General features: G+C 44.8%; 1 protein-coding gene across 2 annotated transcripts in view; it reads left to right on the forward strand.

Annotated features, from left to right (window-relative positions):
- Positions 1–356: 356 nt before the first annotated feature.
- Positions 357–18,820, forward strand: part of TTYH3 (tweety family member 3) — an 80,027-nt gene continuing 61,563 nt past the window's right edge. Inside the window, exon 1 of one of the 2 annotated variants that reach the window (XM_050905814.1) lies at positions 357–574. In XM_050905814.1, the coding sequence (XP_050761771.1) occupies positions 452–574 (123 nt within the window). In that variant the 5' untranslated portion in view covers positions 357–451. The remainder of the gene's footprint in view (positions 575–18,820) is intronic. The other variant, XM_050905815.1, reaches the window with a different exon arrangement.

An 18,820-nucleotide genomic window follows, 5' to 3' on the forward strand; every position in this document is an offset into this window, starting at 1 on the left:
CCGCAACACGCGACCACGCGCCAAGGCGCCATGTTACAGCACGAGTCGCGGTGGCGGCGAAGCACGGCTGCCGACGGGCGGGGGGCACGAAAGGCAACGCTGCTCCGGCCCGGCCCGGCCCGGCCGCCGCCGTCCCGCTGCCGAGCCCACCTGAACCGACGGGCCGGGGCGGCGCTGAGGGGCCGCGGCGGGCGGGGCGGGGCGGGGCGGGGCGGGGCGCGGCGGCGCCAATGGGAGCGGGCGGGCGGTGCCGGGCGCGGAGGCGGCGGAGCCTCTCGGCGAACAAAGAGGGAGCGAGCGGCGCGGCGGGAGGAAGGGCGCGAGGCGGCGGGGGGTGCCGGCCATGCGGGGCCGCCGGCCGGGGCGCGGGTGAAGCGGGAAGGAGGGAGGCAGCCGAGCGAGTCAGCGGCGCTCCATGGCCGGCGGGTCGGGGTGAGGCGGCGCGGCGGGCATGGCGGGCGTCAGCTACTCGCCGCCCTGGTGGGTGAGCCTGCTGCACCGCCTGCCGCACCTCAGCCTGCGCTGGGAGCTCACCGCCGCCGACTTCCGACCGCACGACGCCGAGTACCAGCAGGTGGGTCCCCGCGCGGGGTCTCTGTGTGTGTGCGTGGGGGGGGAGGCTGTGGCCCGCGTGGGGGCCCCTCGCAGCCCGGGCCGGGGGTGTTTGTACACCCGTGGGCTGTGCGGGGCGGAGGGGGCTCGGCCCGCCTGGGGCGTGAGGAGGAGGGGGGGGGCGGCCCGGCCCTGGCTGAGGCTCCTCGGGTGGGTATGCGTGGGTGCCATGTCTGCCCTGTTCCGTGCGGTGTGTGCCCACCCCACGAGGGGCAGGTGGGGGGCTGCCTCCCTGCTGGGTCGGGGCAGGCTGGGATGCGGGGGGTCTTACCGGCCTGGGCCGGGGGCAGGAGGCCGTTACCCCCCGGCGGGATGAGCAGGAGCCCCGAGCTGCTTCCAGCTTGCTGGAAGCCCAAGTTCTTCTTGGGAGAAGGTGAAATGGCCCCCTGGAAGGGGAGGCAGGAGGCAGCTCTGGCCAAGTGCCCTCGCCAGGTCCCTGTGCTGCCGCAAGCTGCGCTGTCCAGGCAAAGGCACCGTCCCGATGCCCCTGGCCGGATCATAACCGCTCATCGCCGATGATAACCGCACTGCCCTGGGCAGGCAGCGCTGACTGCTCGTCATCGGTCCCGCCAGCCCCGCACTGCTGCGACCTGCAGAGAGGCCAGCAGTGCCTTTCCAAAACCGACTAACTGCCTGCTGGAAAACAGATGACTTAATGCATGAGAGTGGCGTTAGCATCAAGTGCACGGGAAGATGCTCGCAGAATACTTGTGTGCCGCTTTTTTTTTTTTTTTTTTTAATGCTGCTTAGCCTGTATGCTGTGCTTGGTTGGCTAGGCATGTAATTAAAATGATTGTGGAGTGAATCTGTGTGCTCTAACATCTGTGTTCTCTGCTGTCATCTTGGAACAGAGCTGCAGTGACTCTGCTGCCTCGTTTTGACACGGTCTCTGGTTTTGAAAACACCATTTTGCTTTCCTGAACATACTTGCAGCGTCCTATATACGCAGCCTGCTATCATGCACACAGGCAGAAAGGCTAGGGCATCTAAATGGTTCTCGTGTATCCTAGAAGTAAAAGATATTAGAAATACTTGAGAAAGCAGTATGTTTTGGCTTTTTGTTTTAAACAGATGAACAGATCTGTGGGCTGAAGCTAGAGCAAAATGTGAGAGATGTGTTTAAACAGCAATGGGTGGATATGAAGAAACATCTTTAAACCAGTAAACAAAACAGACTTTTGACCCAACTTTTGTATTTGGGGCTTCAATTTGTTAATTTGTTTTAGTTCCCTTGGCTTAGCAGAGTTCAAGATGGCCACAGACAGATGTAACGCTGCACAGCAGCTTAACTGTATTTCCATGACCTCAGAGGGTAGCTGCCTTTAAAACAAGCGATATGAGATGCTGAAGATCAGAAGTTAAGAGTTCATGGAAAGATGTTCTTGGGAGTGTGTTATCATGAAGCAAGCACTCGTTGACCTTTGAATAGACAGCAGATGTACTGTTTTTCACTTAAATTGCTTAAAAAGGTTCCTTGCAACAATCTGGGGTTGTGATCATTTGTCAGATAATTTTTCCACAGTAATCGTGTTCTGACTTAAAGCCCTCTGCTGTTTTCCTCCTGTGTAGTTGCCTTCCCTCCCTTGGTGATATTAAGGACTTCTTGCACAGCATAGATGGCCTTTTAAGTCTTAACATCAGCTCGCAAGAAAACATCTTATCAAATCCAAACCCAAATGTCTGGATTACTGAAGCGTCTGTCATCAAGAGAATGATTTGAGTAGCAGCAGCTTTGCTGGTTTCGGCGTTGGTGAGGGATAGCAAGCAGGCTCCAGTAACGCAGCCCGTGTTATCGGTGTTGCCGGTTATATAACGAAGCTGCTGTGGCTCTGCAAGTTGACTCTCGAGTTCGTAGCCACGTAGATTAATTCTAATGCAGTGAAACAGGGAAACTTAATCCAGGAGTGGCAACTGTAATGCTAAATGCTCTCTCATGCTTTAAATTGTTCTGAAGGCCTTTTGGTTTGAATTCTAGCTTTTTCTATTAGCTTTGTTACGAATTTTCATCTCTTGCTCTGTTTGCAGCCTATGCTGGCATAGTCTTCCCTTTTCTTTAGGAACTTTTCGTATTTAGCAGGTAAGATCGTATATGTCCTGAAAATAAGAAAGTCCATTTTTTTAATTTAAATTCTGCATATTTTTATTTTCTTTGTAGGTCTCATTGGCACAAATGTGTGTACTTTTTGTTTTCTATTCCATTAGTGCTTGATACCCCGATTCTTAAGTATAAACTGTTAAACTGCACACTGCATGTGAGTTCTCCTGTGGCTGAAGAGAGGTCAGTAGGGGATGCTAGCTGGGAGTTTAGGGGGATGGGAGAGGGCAGAGTGTCCCTAGCTGTAGTAAGGAATGATTACCTTTACTAAACTGAAAATACCTTTAAGTTTCCATGACTTCAAGTTGTCGAGTAGCTAGACTGTTGTCATAAATTGGCGTACAGCAGGGCTCAGTGTCCATTCTCATTCTGATTTGTTATGAGGAAGGAAGCAATGTATCCTTTCTGATTCTTCACTGCTTCTCTAGAAAAGATTTCCCAACCCATGACCAAGGGAAACATTGCTTTTCTTATAAAACTGTTTTCTTTAGTAACCTCTTAAAGACCTACCTTTTTTTTTTGTAGTCGTGTTTTGATGATAGGCTTTGAACTTGTGCATCAACTGAACATCCCACTTCAACCAAAAGTGAAATACAGTGGTTTGGATTTGAATGTTGTCATGTCACTTGTTGCAGTGCCATGTGCTCCTGCAGGTGAGGAGGCTGCTGATTTAACAGTCTTTCCACTTCTACCTAGCAAGGATTACTGTAATGCGCAAGCCACTATTCCACTGAAGCAGCAGACAAGCTATTGTCCCCTGAAACCTCTCTGAAGTGCGTGTAGCTCGTAGATAAGCACATAGTGCCCGTCTTTGAAGTTTGGGTCTTTGTTGTGTCTTCTGGGACCCTAGATGATGGGGAATATCTAGAAGGATGTAGATCTAATGGCTAGTTATGCTGTTCTGTCCCGTGTAGTCCCTTTCGTCAGAGCAGGAGGGACACCCACTGTGCACCGGCCTGTCTCAAGGCGGCTGCATCCATTGTGTACCAACCTACAGGGGCTTCCTCCTTTTGTCTGAGAGCATGAGAAATACTTGTGGCAATGTTGTTGCCAAGGGCTGAGATCAATGCAGCTGCAGGTTTTGGCTGTGTACCTTCTTCACCTGAGTCAGTCTCTAAAATGCTCTCTCTTGGTATTACTTAATTCTTATCTTCTCCTACAGTGTATCTTGTTGCATTAGATTAGAACAGTGTGTGCAAGTGTGGAAGAGCAGAACAGATCCTTCCCCTCTGGACTAGATTGTTTAAAAATGTATGTGTATACTTATGTCCTTCAGATGTTCGCTTCCATCATGAGAAGCTGTGGACAGCAGTACAACTAGTTGTTTCCTTTTTCTGGGGGAATGGAGGTGAGCTTCCATGTAGAATGAGCTGGGGTCGTGATCCTTCTTCTCCAGGGGGTTTGGCATGCTGGTGAGTCCTGTCAGAGCTGCCTTCATGCACTGCTTGCAGGACTTGCTCCATTGAGTCATCTCTATAGAGGATCTTATCAGACCAGTTCTTTTCCTAATCCTCCCATGAATCATTGGAGTTGAAGATATCTTGATATGAACAGTTTTGTTCTGGCTGTATTCTCATCTGAGTCATACTGCAGTGTTCTGCAAAGCCTTTTCATTGTGTAGTGAGTCACAAACTCTGGAGTGAAGGGAATGTAAAAATGGAGCAAAGCTCCTGTTCCTTCTGACAAGATCATGCTAATACCAGTTCTGGTCTCCATGCCTTTTGCTGCTGAACAAATGGTGATGATCTTGCCAGTACTGTCCACTTACTTTCCAATTCAGTTAATTGGACCGGTAAGATGGTCCTGAGACTGCTGCTGTCACTAGTTTAATCTGTTTAGTAATGTAAGTACTTCTGCTTGTGGCTTACTTAGTTGCATGGCATTGAATTCACTGTATTTCTCAGGGTAGAGTTGGTTAAGAGCCTTGAGGTAGCGTGGAGGTTACATGCTGGAAGGAAGTAGGAAAGCTGAATAGCTTTTTAATAACAGCACAACAACAGCTAACAGGATATGTGCTTGAGACAGGGTGTCTTTGGTACTGACAGAAAAGGAGCCTACAACACTTTATTGTAGGTCTTAAGTCTCACTGTGTGCTGAGAAGTGTACTATAAACAGTGAAGAAGAAAAGAGGCTGTAAAAGCTAAGCTACAGAGCACCTTGATTTGAATTTCTGCCTTTTCTTAATTGCTGGAAAATGGCAATGTTGACCTGAATCTGTGTAAATGCATAGGTTATGCGTGAATCAGGCTAGAACAAAGCAAAATTCTCCAGCATCTTTGAAACTCTTTCCTTGTACCACTCGTGCTTTTTCTGCAAGAGTCAGAACTGCAAATGCATGGGTAGTAGTTGTAGTGGCAACTGTATGTGCTTTGGAAAAAGACTGGATGATTGATTCACACCAATTAAGATGGAGAACCATGCTAAAGGAAGCATTGATAAGAACAGGGATATGCTCTAGTCCTTGGTTTTGAGATGGTCTCTTTAGTGTTGTCACCCAGGAATTTCCTATCATACATCTGTCAGTGCTTTTGTGTTGTAACATTCTTTTTCTACTACTGTATGTGTGTTGAGGGGGGATCCAGCAGTGAAAGGTGCTGTGTAAGCCCAATGATACTTTCCTTTTTTTTGGCTTGTAGACTCTAATCCAAGGCATGTGTGTTTGAACCTGTAGGCAAAGGTTCAGCAAGGAATTAATTCTGTCAGGTACTTTCTGGCTCTGTGAGGCTGTTTCCCTACGCATAACAGCTAATGTCGTCTTTGGAATTATTTCTTGGCTGGAGAAACATGATGGAGCCTAAACTGCCAAAAAACTTAGATTAGAGAGATTGTTTTAGAACTTCCTCTACTGTACTGGCGTCTTATTTCAATTCTGAAACCAAGAGTCTTTCTGTAAATTGGAAACATGTGTATTAGTCAAGTTGGATGACGTGTTTTTGTCTAGTTGGCTCAAAGTCAGAGGGTAATGTGCCTTTCTTAAAGGGGTTAGACTGAAGGTTTCTTTCAAGAATAGATGGCCCACTTCCAAGTTCTGATCAGCTATCCTGCTGTAGCACTAGTTTGCTTGTATTTCCAGAAAGGTTAGGTGATGCCGGTTAGTAGAATCCAATGTTTTCTAATTAAATTGAAGTTGCTTTTAGGTTTTTAAGAACTGATGGTAAATCCCCTCTTCCCTTTACTCATCAGTCTCAGTTGCATGAGTAACCATGCAGTAATACCGCCTATCAGCAAACTGGTGCTGTAGTCTGACTCCTCTATTCTCTGTTTGATCTGGAAGAGCCTTTACTAGGGAACTGCAGCGTAATGAATAACCAAAAATGTAGAATCAAGACAATTTTTGATGGCTGATTTTTACCAAAGGTAGACATACAATGGTTTCTGTTGACCGTACATCCAGTCATGCAGCAGCATATGGTATACAGACAGGAAAAAAGTCAACCTTTGCCAGCTTTCTGTCTGCAGCCTTACTTTTTTGCTGACCCATGCTGTGCTGCTGCATTTTCAGATGGTCTCCTGAGAACTGACAGTTTCTGGAAACCCTGACTGTAGATTACCTTACTCTAGTAAAAAAAAAAGTAGCTGTTCTGAATGTATGGTTTTAGCAGACCAAAGTACACACAGAAGGGTAAAAGGTGACTTGGAGAAATGTGAAACACGTTGTGGGGGGAGGAGGGAAGGAGATGCGAGTGAGTGTGCAAAGATGTAAACCATGGTTGCTTCATCTGGGTAGAATCCTAAAAGTATTAATCCTGCACAGACAAGATGTTTTTGCCAGGCCTGGTGAGCTTCCCAGTCTTAGGAGACCTCTGTGCAGCATGTGGTGCTCTGAAGGTATCATGCTGGTCTTAGCTGGAAGAGTAGAACCAGAGTTAAAAGCATTAGTCTGGTTAGGTGGTGGCCAGCCACTGGCACCTTGGCACTTCTGCACCAAGACAACATTTGTCCTCTTGAAAATCTTCTATTTTTTTTCTACATGAGTGTAACAGCTTATGTCTCCTGGTCTGGATTTAAGTACTCATGAAGCAAATCTTGGCTAATGCATCCACCTCCTCTGAGCACTGCCTATATATTGCACTTACCTGTATGCACACAAGTGTTTATCAGTTTGGAGGAGCTGACATTCAAGAACCTTACGTTTTGCATTTGCTTTGGAAAAAGGGAGTCTAAAGAGGAACTGAAGATGCAGAAGAGGGTCTCTAACCTTCAGTTTGCCACTAAAATGATATAGCTACTTAGGAAGCTTATCTTGGTGTCCAGCTGCAAAACCTGATCACTAGCATTCTGGAGAAAGGACTAATCAAAATCAGTTCAGTCTTACAATCTCTTCCCTGTTGTGTTGGGTTTTTTTTTCTTTTCCTTTCCCTCAATTCTTAATGCCTTTTTGAGCAGAGGAAAATCCACACTCTTCAGGTTAACAAAAAGCCTTTGTTTAAATGTTGATCCAATAAAACAAGCAGTGCTTCAAGCAGATGTTGGTGTGCATTTTTAGAGCTCCTTATTTTTCATTATTAGGGAAAGTGAGAAATTCTCACCCAGAAGAACATATCCCATTAGGCATGACTCTGGAGATTAAGGGTGGGAAGTCAGGTGCTTTCCTCTGACTTAATCACAAGGCTTTGAATGTGGATTAAGGAGCTGTGCCACAAGTCTTCTTGACCACTTGTATTTTGGGATTAGATTTGTTTTTGAACCTGTAAACAAAAATCTGTCTATTGAGAATGAGATAGACAAAAGTTATGGGCCTTTGTCACATCAGGTTTCTTGACATACGTGTCTTCAGAACAGACAGTTGGAGGGGCAAGCACCCTCCAATCCCTTGGCATTTCTCTTTCTTCTTTTTTTTATTCTTTTTTTCTCCTTTTCCTTCCAGGACAAGGCTAATTTTACATCTCTTCTTCTCCCCCACCAGCACACTTACTGATGGAAAGAGTGAAGTCCAGAATCGATGGTTCATGCTATTTGTCTTGATGTGGTAAGAGTTTGTTGTGGCAGAGCTTGCCCAGTCAGCTCTGTGTGACTCCTTTCTGGGGACACTTCTGTACCTGTAAGGATCAGTATGCTGAAGACTAAGCAGTGATGGTTAACACTTCTCCTGAAGTCATTCTTTTACGTTCTTTGATGTCAAGTGAATATACTTGGGTGGCTGCAAGCAAGCACTGAGTAAGATGGTACTCACTCTTAATTTTCTTGAGATGGAGGGGAGTCAGCATCTCGTTTACAACTAACCTCTTGATGACTGTCAGTTCTCCTCTTGTTTCTGTTTTATCTTTTAGTAGTAAACTTTCCACCAGTTACATTGAGATTTCCCATTCCCCTTGAGTGGGTAGGAGAACTTGGCTTGTTTTCAACTGAATGTAATTCCCGTAGCTGGGGGAAGGGACGTGATGTCTGGGAATTTATTTGTTCTAAGATTCAGATGAGACTTGAGTAACTTTGGAACATACCAGGATTACCTTCTGTACTGAACTTTAATTCTTGCTTTTAAGACATGGATAAGACTCAAAATACTCGGGGACATATTGATATATGCTGAAGAGTTGTCTCTAATAATAATAAAAACAGAACCCGGTAACCCTGCTCCTCTCTCAGCAAGGCTGTCTGTACTTTCTGGGTATGTCATCCTACCAGTTCTTTGTTTTAGCTGACAATGATGATTAACAAGACAGGTGAGCTAAAATCAAGGAGGATTAAGTTCATGCAAGATTTTTAGTCCTGGGGATGCACTCAGATGACAGTCTAAAAAAAGGAAAAAGCCATCACTGTTAGGAATCCTTCCCTTTGCTCCACTTCAAGGGGTGGCTGAGACTGTTGGTTGTATTGCAGTGGTGAAAAACTAGGAATTGGTTACACTTATCTTCAAACCAGAAATAACTGTTGCTGCATGGTGAAAGGGTCTGCAGCTATCTAGTGAATAGTCATTGTGGGGCAGTGCCATGCTGATGCCATTTCTTTTTTTCTTTTTTTTTATATTAGATGAACTAGGAAAGAACAAAACACAATGCACTTTCATGCTGCAAAGGCTTTGATGTCAAACTTTTTTTTTTTTTTAGATTTCTGGGTAATGAGCCACTTGTAGTTTTTGAGTCTGATCTTATAATTTTGAGCTTTAGGGTTTGGTAAGCCACGAATGTGCATGTTCTTGCAAAGTAGTCATTTGTGTGCTTTAGGCTGCAAGGCTATTCTCTTGGGGAAAAAAAAAAAGTAGGTTAGCATGCAATACATGGACACAGCAGTTGGTGTAACTCAGTCATGATACTTGTACCAATTCCCTTCTCTAAGCCCTAGGATATGAGGGTAACATTTATAATAATGTGTGCTTTCACATGGTTATCAGATTGCTTGTTTCAGCAGATGTAATGTGTGCCAGACTTCTTTGAAGTTATTATTTTAACAAATGAGCATTTTTTGGTCAATAGTAAGAGCAGCATTGAAACCAGCCAGGGGAAAGATCTGACACTCCCCCTCACCCTCACTTAAACTGGAGCTGCACCCTCAGACTGTGATTTCCTTGGTCAGTGCTAAATGCTTTTTCTGGCTGATACATCTCAGAATGGTGCTGCACGTGCATATGCATGAAAGTCCTTTGTAGTGTGAGATTAGGGATGAAAGATATTGCTAATCAGTCCTAACAATGCCAGATTTATTCCTGGACAAGGGGAAACAGGAATGTGGGGAATGGATGTTTCACAAATGTATAACACATTCAGACGCGTTGTTATGCCAGTGTTGGTGTCTGTGCATGGACACCCTTTTCAGTCTATAAAATGCTGCTCTTCATGCAGGGAATTTAAACAAGCCTTCTATTCAACACTGAAGTTCAAAATAACGCCAAAATCCAAATGGAGGCACTTCAGTTGCATAATAGTGTCTGTTACAAGGAGGATTCAGTGCAGTAGATGATGTAATGCTCCTTACGATAAGGCCCAAGCTGGCAGGGAGAGAGGGAAGAGGGTGTCGGTGAAGGAACCATTAAGAGTATTGGTAATGGTATCAAAGCTATCCATAGGGTGTTAATTAGCAAACCTGAATAATCCCAAAGTTGATTGGGTTACAACTGTATGTGTGGAAAAAATGACCCATTGCTTGGTGCTGCCTGTTTTCTCTGATGACTGTAATTGCTTTAGTGTTGAATAGTAGGTTTCTGAATAATGTGGTGGGCAGAGTATGACCTCACCATACTTCATGCTTTTTTTGGGGGTAAGCTTTCTCACAGTTTAACAGCGTGCTCAAGTTCCTGTAGCTGATAAACTGGTAATTTTGATACTTGCTATAGTAGCTAAGATTTCTTCAGTCTACCAAAGAGATGCTTTCTGTTGCATTGCTGAAATTGTAATGCTTTGCATCTGGGCTGTGCCTGTAGCCTTGCTATTCAAATGCTGGTTGTAACGGATGATGTTACTGTTTTGAGGCCTCTGGCAGTTTGTTACTTTCCTTCCTCCCTAAACTTACGTTTAGCATATACTTATTTTCTTCAGTTTAGGAATAGTCCTCCTTTATGTCGCATCCTCGCTGCAAGTGCCTCTGTAGTCTCTTCTCAGACTGGCATGGCCAGAGGGGTGGCATATGATTGCTGCCTCGCATATGGCCCCCCTGCCCCATTTCTCCCTTGTTTTACAGTATTCACTCCAGGAAATGCTGAGAAAGTAGAGAGTAATGGAATTCATGAAATTCAAGCTGTGCTTCAATGAAAATGTGTTTTCAATTTCTGCCTCCTTGGGAGCCTGAGACTGAACTGTAATTGTTGGCGCTGGGTGGGGGCTGGGGCTGTGGATGAATGAAAGCGGTGGAGTCAGCGCTCTGCAGAGCCTCTCGCCCGGCATCTCACCGCTTCTCGGCATTCAAAGGCTGGTGTGTGCTTTGTGGCAGCTTCAGGAAGCGTTTTTGTATTCAGCTGTCCAAAAGGCCCAGGCGTTTTCCTGCTGGGTTTGATCTGGGTGTCGGGGTCTGAATGACAGTGACATGTTGGAGAGGAACGTGATGGGGGGTGGTTTATCCCCCCTCTCTGCTCTTGATCCTGCTCACGCTCTCCTTTGAGTGTCCTGCTGCCGATTAAGGGTGAGAATTATGTTGGTGACTCAAAAGCCTTTGGTAAAACTCATTAATTCATTCCTTCTTTAATTAGACACCCAGCCATGGGCTTATAATTATCAGAGCCTTGGAACGTTTGCAGCTGTAATAAGCTGTGCTGCATCAATTGCAGAAGTGATGGATTTTTGGCAAATGCAGATGTGGTGAGCTCTTACTCGGTTTGGTTTTTGGTGAGGAACGTGGAAGGGCATAGAAATGAAGGAAGTAGCTGAGAGTGCATAGGGGCTGACCTCTGGCTGAATTTTGCCTCGTGGTGTTGAACTAAGAGGAAAGGGTGGAGTTGTCCGGCTTATAAATACTTTTTTTCCTTGGGAGGTGTAATAATGTAGCTTTCAAGGAGGGAAAAGAGGAAGGAGAATCTAATGAAAAGTTACGCAAACATCTCTTCTTAAAACTTTAGCACCTGAGGGAATTTTGCTTTTGGAGTAAGGGTGTAACAGGAGCAGTTGCAGACTTTGCAAACAGTGCCTGTTTTGCGGTTTGGAACCTAAGGAATGGCCAAGTGTGTTACAACAAAAAGTACCAGGTACTTTTTTTGAGTCTTCTGTGGGGGGAAAAAAAGATCAATAGTAAACTTCCATTATTTTGTAATCTCTTCTTGTTTCTGAAATATGAAGGAAGGTAATTTTTAGAACTAATTTGTGTGGGTGACCCCGGCAACAGATGACTAGGGTCTTGTGAGAGAAGTTTGTGCTACTTCTGGTATCTTTGAAATACTTGTGCCTTCCACACACCCCACACCCCCCCCAGAAGGAGAACTAGAGGGAAGACTGAAAGGACTTCAGGGAAGGACTTGTTATTTCTACTCTATTGCAACTCTACTTGTAGCTATGATCACTGCTAATGCAATGGTAACTGAAAACATGATCTCCATTTAGCTTTGGACTGACAGGCTGTCAAGTGCAAGCAATATCGAAAGGCACAGACCTAGGAAAAGGCTGGGGTCAGAGATAGCTGGCTGTTACTGGGCTTGGACAGATACGATTAAAAAGATAGGTTTGCTTGCATTTTTCCTTAGCATTTGAACTTGAGTAAGGTTAGACTGAATACCTTGGACTTCAGTAAATGAGAGGTATTGCACAAGACTAGATTAGAGGTACTTCTAGTCAATGGCAAGTATTAATGTTCATGCTCCCTTAAGAGGGAAACCGCTTCAGTTGTAGTAGGTGGCAGGAAAAAATGGATCAGCTGTGTTTTGGGTCTTTTTCTGTCTGGATTTAGTGGAAAGCACAGATAGCACATCCAGTGAGGATGGAATGATTTGCTTGACACTTCTCCTGTAGCTAAACAGAAATCTTTACTTTGGATGAGAGTGCTATTTTGAAATCACTGTACGACGCTTCCTGTGTGCCTCTTAAGTGTTCCAAAATGTGACCGATGCCTTCTGCTTGTCCTTCTCGTCCTCTCCCCACACAGTCTGAGTTACTGTCGGCTTACGAGACTGCGTAGTGCATAGAGCTTGAGTAGGACAGGGTTTCATCCCTGGTCTCTGAGATCAAATATGCCGGATCACTGGCTGTTCCTTATATATGTATATATCCAAAATTCTTATGGGTTAGACAACAGATATTGAATCAACCTGAGTAGACAAATTAGTGGGAGTAACAAATTTACAAGGTTAAAATAGCCTTTCATTCTCACAAGTACAACCAGGTAAAGATCCTGGTAAAGTTCTTAGCTGGTCTCGAAGACCATGTTCTGGGGCAGGTTGAGTGCTCTAACAGTGAACATCTTGATCACTGCAGGGGTTGTTTTTCAAGCATTTTCAGCTTGACCTGCTGCAAGTTAAAATCTCTTCAAACACAAGGTCTTCAAAAGCATTTTAAATGCTTTAATATTAAAGGGTAAACTAAAGGTAATGAAATTAAAATATGTCCAGTGCTGTTGACAAAATTCTCCGCGTGGACAAGTGGTGCTCTGGGGCGTGCTGCCAACACCTATGCGTTAGCAGGTGACTCTTGGAGAAGCAGTGTGAGTGATAGTAGATGCTGGGAGCGTTCTGCTGAGGTGTAAATAACAAGGTTGGACAGTTTACGCTAGCTCTGCTGTTTTTATTAGTGCAGCTTAGCTTTCGCCTTGGGCGATGTGGAGGTTATGGGAGAAGGAGGAAGGGACAAGCTGTGAACTTGCCTCCTCTCCCAGCAGAAGATGATGAGAAGGTATGGGGATCTTGTTACACTAATCCCCCCTTGGCGTGTTAATTCTTCTTGTCTGTGTACTTGTATATTAAGTCTGAAATTCTTAGTGGGGTGACTGCTTGCTGGGTCACATGTGTGTCTCACTCCAGTGTCCTTTCAACCTTTTTGGTGTTTGTGTGGGTTTTGTTGCAGCTATTAAAATGCAGTTCGCTGCTATAGTATTTCATTGCTGTTAATTTTGTTATCAAGAAAATGTTGCTCTGAGAGACTGCTGCTTGTCTTATTACTGCTCCTAAATACATTTAATAGCTCTTTGCTAGCTATTGCGTCTTCTGCCTGTGATTGACCCACCTCTTAATGTGTTCCCAGTGCTGAAGAGGACTGCAGATCCAAGTTTGTTTGGTGGGTAGATCTGAATCATCTGCTGATGTCAGCTACGCTGTGGCCTGGGAGGAGACGTGCCTCCTGTACCACAGCAGTGGCGTATCCAACAGGTGAAATGTAGTTCTGCAGGTATAACCTATGGGCAGGACATTCAGCACTAACTTATTAGGTTTGGTTTACTTGTGCTGTAAGAGCGATCTTGATTATTTGATGCAATAAATGAAATATAAGGTTCCTGAGAAAGAACCAGTTTCAAGGATAGGTCTTGAATGCTCCTCAAGGTTCAAGTTCAAACCAGGCATGTCTGTGTTTCTTTTCCCTTCCAAAGTGAGATTTGCTGCTTGATGTCTGATGTAGTGAATGCTGAGTTTTCTTTCTCACACTTGTGCCTTCAGATGGGATCCACCAGCGATTTAGTTCTTTACTTCCTATTCACAAACACATACACCACCACTTCTTTGATACTAAAACTAGTCCTACAAGACTTTCATCCTTGGGGATGTACTCAACTAGCCTTTGACATGCTATTGCCCTCTGACAAGTCACTGGTCACTTCTCCTGAGAAAACAGAGATCCTGAGTGTTTTCTGTGTAGCTGTACTCAGACCTTGGTCAGTGTGCGGTCTCTCCCATGTGCTATGAACATAGGCTAACTGTAAACAGGGCTGAGAGCTTCTGGAAACTACAATGTAGTCCTCAGCTTTATTCTCAGTGAGGAGTATTTTTTCTGTTAGAACAGGACACATGTGAAACAACCACAGCGTTGTCTAATGCTGCAGTAAGGAAGTATTACATGGTGCAAAGTTTGATGTTAACTGCAAGCTATATGTTCTTCTTGTAGTCAAAACATTAACTATACTGGGATAAGAATATTGTTCTTGGTGCAGCTGTGGTTTGGATTGTGCAATGGCTCTTTGGGTTCTAATACAGTATTTCTGTATCACCTGATCTACGTAAGTGTCCTGATGGCTGAAACTCTGCTATAGGCCAGGAAGACTTCAGAGGCAGGCATGCATACATAGATACATACATACCATCAGTTGGGGGAAGGGTGCTAGCCACTGCATGTGAGCATCAATGCTGCACTTGAGGTGCTGGCTCCTTGTACAATCCTGGCTTTAAAGATCTAAAGCTCCTCCAGTGCTGCTCAGTGGGGTCTTGGTAGGAAAGTGTTGTTTGATTCCCAGCTGCTTGCAAGGAATGGGGTCTTTGGGCTATTTATGCTGCACTCTTAGCTGTCATGTATTTAACTTCCAGGCAGCACCCAGATAACCCCCTATGCTTGTGCCCCTGGTAAACAGGCTTCCAAGTGGGCTTATGTATTCCAGGCACGTACGCTGTCCTGCTCTGCTAGCTCAAGCTGGGTTAGTCATGCGTCTCACCGAGCGTGTCAGATCTGAGACTGTCTGTCTCTCTTGCTTCTGCTCTCTGAATCCTTGCTCTGTAAAAGACAGTAATCAACAAAAGGGCAGTTACAGTTGTGGAGCTTGGTTATATGATCTTGTCACTTCTTTCACCCTGATCTTTGGACTAAGGAGATAGTGTTTTGAGTGCAGAAAAATTTTCAGGGACCTGGGAAAGTGGCTGGGACTGTACTGTTCAGCTGCAGGGCACTGTGTAAAATTAAATAGTGGGAGCCAGTGACAGGAAGATGAAAAATCTGATTTTTAGGAGAAAACCAAATGAAAACTTGATGCCATGCTATTCCTCGTGGTCATATTCTGCATCTGGAAGTTACTGTTAAAGCTCCTAGTCACTACATGTGGATTGCACTATCGTGTCTTTAAATGTATGCAAAAACATGCTTGTGTTCCTTCACTTACACGTTTTCCACCTGAAGTTATAATCTAGTGACAATATTATCACTTCCATAGCAACCAGCATATCGTAAACAGGATTATGGTGCCTAGTAAGGATGGAGGGCACAAAGAATTTAGGAAGGAAGTATCCTCTCATGTAAATACCCTCATAAACGTGGAGCAAAGGGGGGTAAATAGTGACGTATGTGCAGAGAGCAGCATCCTGCTTCGCGTGCTGCGTGGCACCTAGGGGCCATGTCACCCGGAGAACAGGGGAGGAGGAAGGGCACACATGCACTTGTGTGGCATGAGGTGTGTCCTTAAACTAATGCAACAAGGCCTTAAGAAGGTGAATCTGTGTCGTTAGCAAGCTGAGGTAAGCCCTGCAGAGAGCCTGTTGCTGATCTCAAGGTGCAAGTGTGGCAGGCTGCCTTGTCTCAGCTAATGTGATTAAAACCCTGAAGACACCAGGGACATATTCTAGCCATCTCTCTTCCCGCCTTCCTTCTTTCCACTCCCGCATCAAGAGCACCCTTACCCTCCAGTCTGGAGAGGGTAAGGTTTGTCTGCTACAAAGTACTGCATTTTTTCCCACTAGTACTCTCTGTAGAGTTAAATTAAAATGCTTTCTCAATACACATTCAAGCTTGCTTTCTCTTTTTACTAAAAACTTGAGCTGGCTGTTTTATTGTTAACGATGATGGGAAGAACCAGCAAAATCAAAAGCTTCTCTCTTCAGCTCCTTCTGCAGTGAAGAGTAACGGTGTCTTGTGACATTCTTCTGCAGACCCATAAAGGAAAGAGAGCTACTTTACTTGCACACAGTTACTGCCAGAGGTATTGTGGTGGGTTTTATGCTGCATAGAGTTAAGTGAGAACAGTTACTGAATGCTTTGTAAGAGTGTTTGAGCAGATGCTCTGCTCTACTTTGTTCTGCAGTTTATGCACCACTTGCTTTCATTCAATAAAAAGCAACATGAAGACACGAGAGTTATTGCAGATATTTGCTTTGTGGCTTCAGGGTATCTTGTCTTGGGGCTGCTCAAAACTTCTTTCTAGTGAATTGCTCTCACTTTTTGCAGTGTTTGGATGATGTAACGAATGGTTCGATTGCTTCAGTGAGTCAAAAGTACTGCTTGGCTCTTTCCCAGAAGCTTTAACACCTGCTAAAAGGGTGAAGAATTCCAGGCAACTGCTGCCAGCCCTTAAGTGCTGTGAAAAGTCTCTTGTCAAAGATCCAGTTTTCTCTATAGGTTGGGAGTCAGATAGTGTTCCCCACTAATCTAATGCGGTTGGTCGGAGCGGATCTAACTCTGTATTGTTGCCCAAACTACTTTTCTGGTTGATGGTGTTTTTAGTGAGCTGAGCTGAGTTTGTGGCAAGGGATTGTGATCACTAGTGGTGATGCGAAAGAGGTGATAGAGCTAAGGAGGCCATGGCTTTCTTCTTTTTAGCTTCAGAGAATCTGCAATGGATGTATTTTTATTGCTGGTCCTGTAGTTAGTGAAGTCTGCCAGCCCCACCTGATTAGAGAATAAGCTTCAGTAAGAGATATTGAGAGTCCTACACTGGAGCTTATAGTTTTTGCTTCTCTTTGTTCCTGATTAGGATGTTCTCTAAAAATAAGTTCACAAATGAGGCTTAAAATACCTGTCTATAAAGAGTAGAAGGAAAAATTCCATGTAGGGAAGGGTGGATCTTATGTTTGAGATATTTCAAGTGCAAGTTGAATGTCTGGTGCAACCTGGCTTAAAAGTATGTATAAAACTACTCAAACGCAAAAAAATCCACCTGGCTCCCTTCTGTGGCATCTTTTATGGGAGAGTTCATAAACAAGCCTAGGGGATTTCTGCTTACACATCGGTGAATCCCGCTTTGTGATAATGTTCCAAACAGGCAAATTGCTGATCTGGACAGGTAACAAGGTACTTGGTGCTTCAGAAGAGCTATTTTCAAATGCAAAGTTAACTATGAAGATAAATGTAGGTATTAACACTGAAGTTTATTATAAAGCTAAGGAATGTGATTCACCAGTCAAGATAGCTGGCTGAAAGTCCATCCAGCCGCAGTAGTGAACTGAAAGACACTGAATTAAAAACAAACAAAGCAGGAGATGTTTGGCAAATAGCAAATAAGTAACTAGCACCAGTTCCTGGTGTAGATCTGATGAAAATGTGTTTCAGGAACCACAACAGCCAGAAAAGGTGAGATCATGTATTTCTGCATTCAGCATGGGGGAACCTCTAACTTGAGAATGCAGATCTGGTGGCAGCCTTAACAGCTGTTTTTAAATAGCCCAATTTTTTTTTTTTAAAGTTTCTGTAAGCACTCCCTGGAGGACTGGTAAATGCTGGTGGTTGTTGTTGTTGTTTAGTGGAAGTGCCCAACCTTGGTGACGTTGCAAACATACTGAAGGCATTGTAAAGCACCACGAGGTCCACGTTGGATGGCTTGCCAAGCCAAAGGTCAGAGGAACCACAAGGATGGTTCATAGCACGAATGGCCCGCTGCTTGGCTGTCAGTGGCTGTGGCCTGGATGTTGTACGGGGGACTGGATTAAATAGTCCTTTCCAAGAGTTTTCAGGCTAGGAATCTATCCAGACTCTGTGTTGCTTCAAAGTGCCGTAGTACACGAGTGCATAATAGTAAGCGGACAAGGCAGTGGGCTGTTGTCCATTGGATTTCTTCTTCCTTTGCTGGATCCCTCCTCGTACTTGCAGTTTGAATGTCAGGGGCCTGTGTTTCTAACCCCAGATGCGAGGTTAAAAACAAAACAGCAGAGTGAAAAGTCTGTGCTCCTGGGTTTTCTTTCTGAAAGACATTGTAATCCAAAATCTGCCATTCTTCTGCTAGTCAGTAGTTGTGAAGATGTTGGAGAAGAGCCTGGTTTGTGGTTAGAAGTTAAAGTCCCTCACATGGCCACGTGAGGACCTGGTGAGCAGGGAGCCCTGCAGCCTGGTTCTTCAGCTGGCGCTGGTGTGACAGCTTGTTGAGTCCTGCTCCGGCGGCTGCTCTTACTCATGTGCCAGATGCAGATGCCGTGGCGGGGGGGTGTTCACAGCAGCTGTTTTGAGTGAAGAAGCCTTTCCCTTGACGTTTATCGGGTGGCTGTGCAACACCTTGGACTTGACCTGTTAAGCTCTTCAGCTGTAGTACTTCTGGCTTGTGATTCTTCGTGGACAGAAAGGGTTCATCTGAAGCACTGGTTATTAATCTAAAAGTAGCATTGAGAAGACATGGAAATATACAGTATATACAGTAATTACAGTATACCTAGCTAGAGACAAAAGAAAAAGAGGTTGGTGGGAAGCATAGCTCAGGATTACACTGTGAGGGGGGAACTATCAGCCAATTTAGGATGTGAAAGAAAATGTACTTCCTTCTACTTCTTTATAATTTTGTCCTCAGTGAGTAGTGTTGCTGCTGCTATCTGAAGGAAGCCTTCAGTGTGTTTAAGGTTTTCAAGGTCAAAGGCACAGGGCTGCTGACCAGTGAGACTGTCCGTTGGTGGGAGGATGTGATGCTTTCAAAATGCAGAACTGCAGTGGTGAGATGAATAGCCTTTTAGTGGGTTGAGAAATGGGGAAAGTCTCCATATCAACAACAAGTGTCCAAAGTGGCTTAAATTTCCCAATGAAATATAAGGTGAAAGATTGCAAAGGATAAATTGATCACAAGTGGGGAAACCAATTTGCAGTCAGTGCCTTT

The sequence above is a fragment of the Gymnogyps californianus genome, chromosome 15 (assembly GCF_018139145.2).
Source record: "Gymnogyps californianus isolate 813 chromosome 15, ASM1813914v2, whole genome shotgun sequence".
Taxonomy (NCBI): domain Eukaryota; kingdom Metazoa; phylum Chordata; class Aves; order Accipitriformes; family Cathartidae; genus Gymnogyps; species Gymnogyps californianus.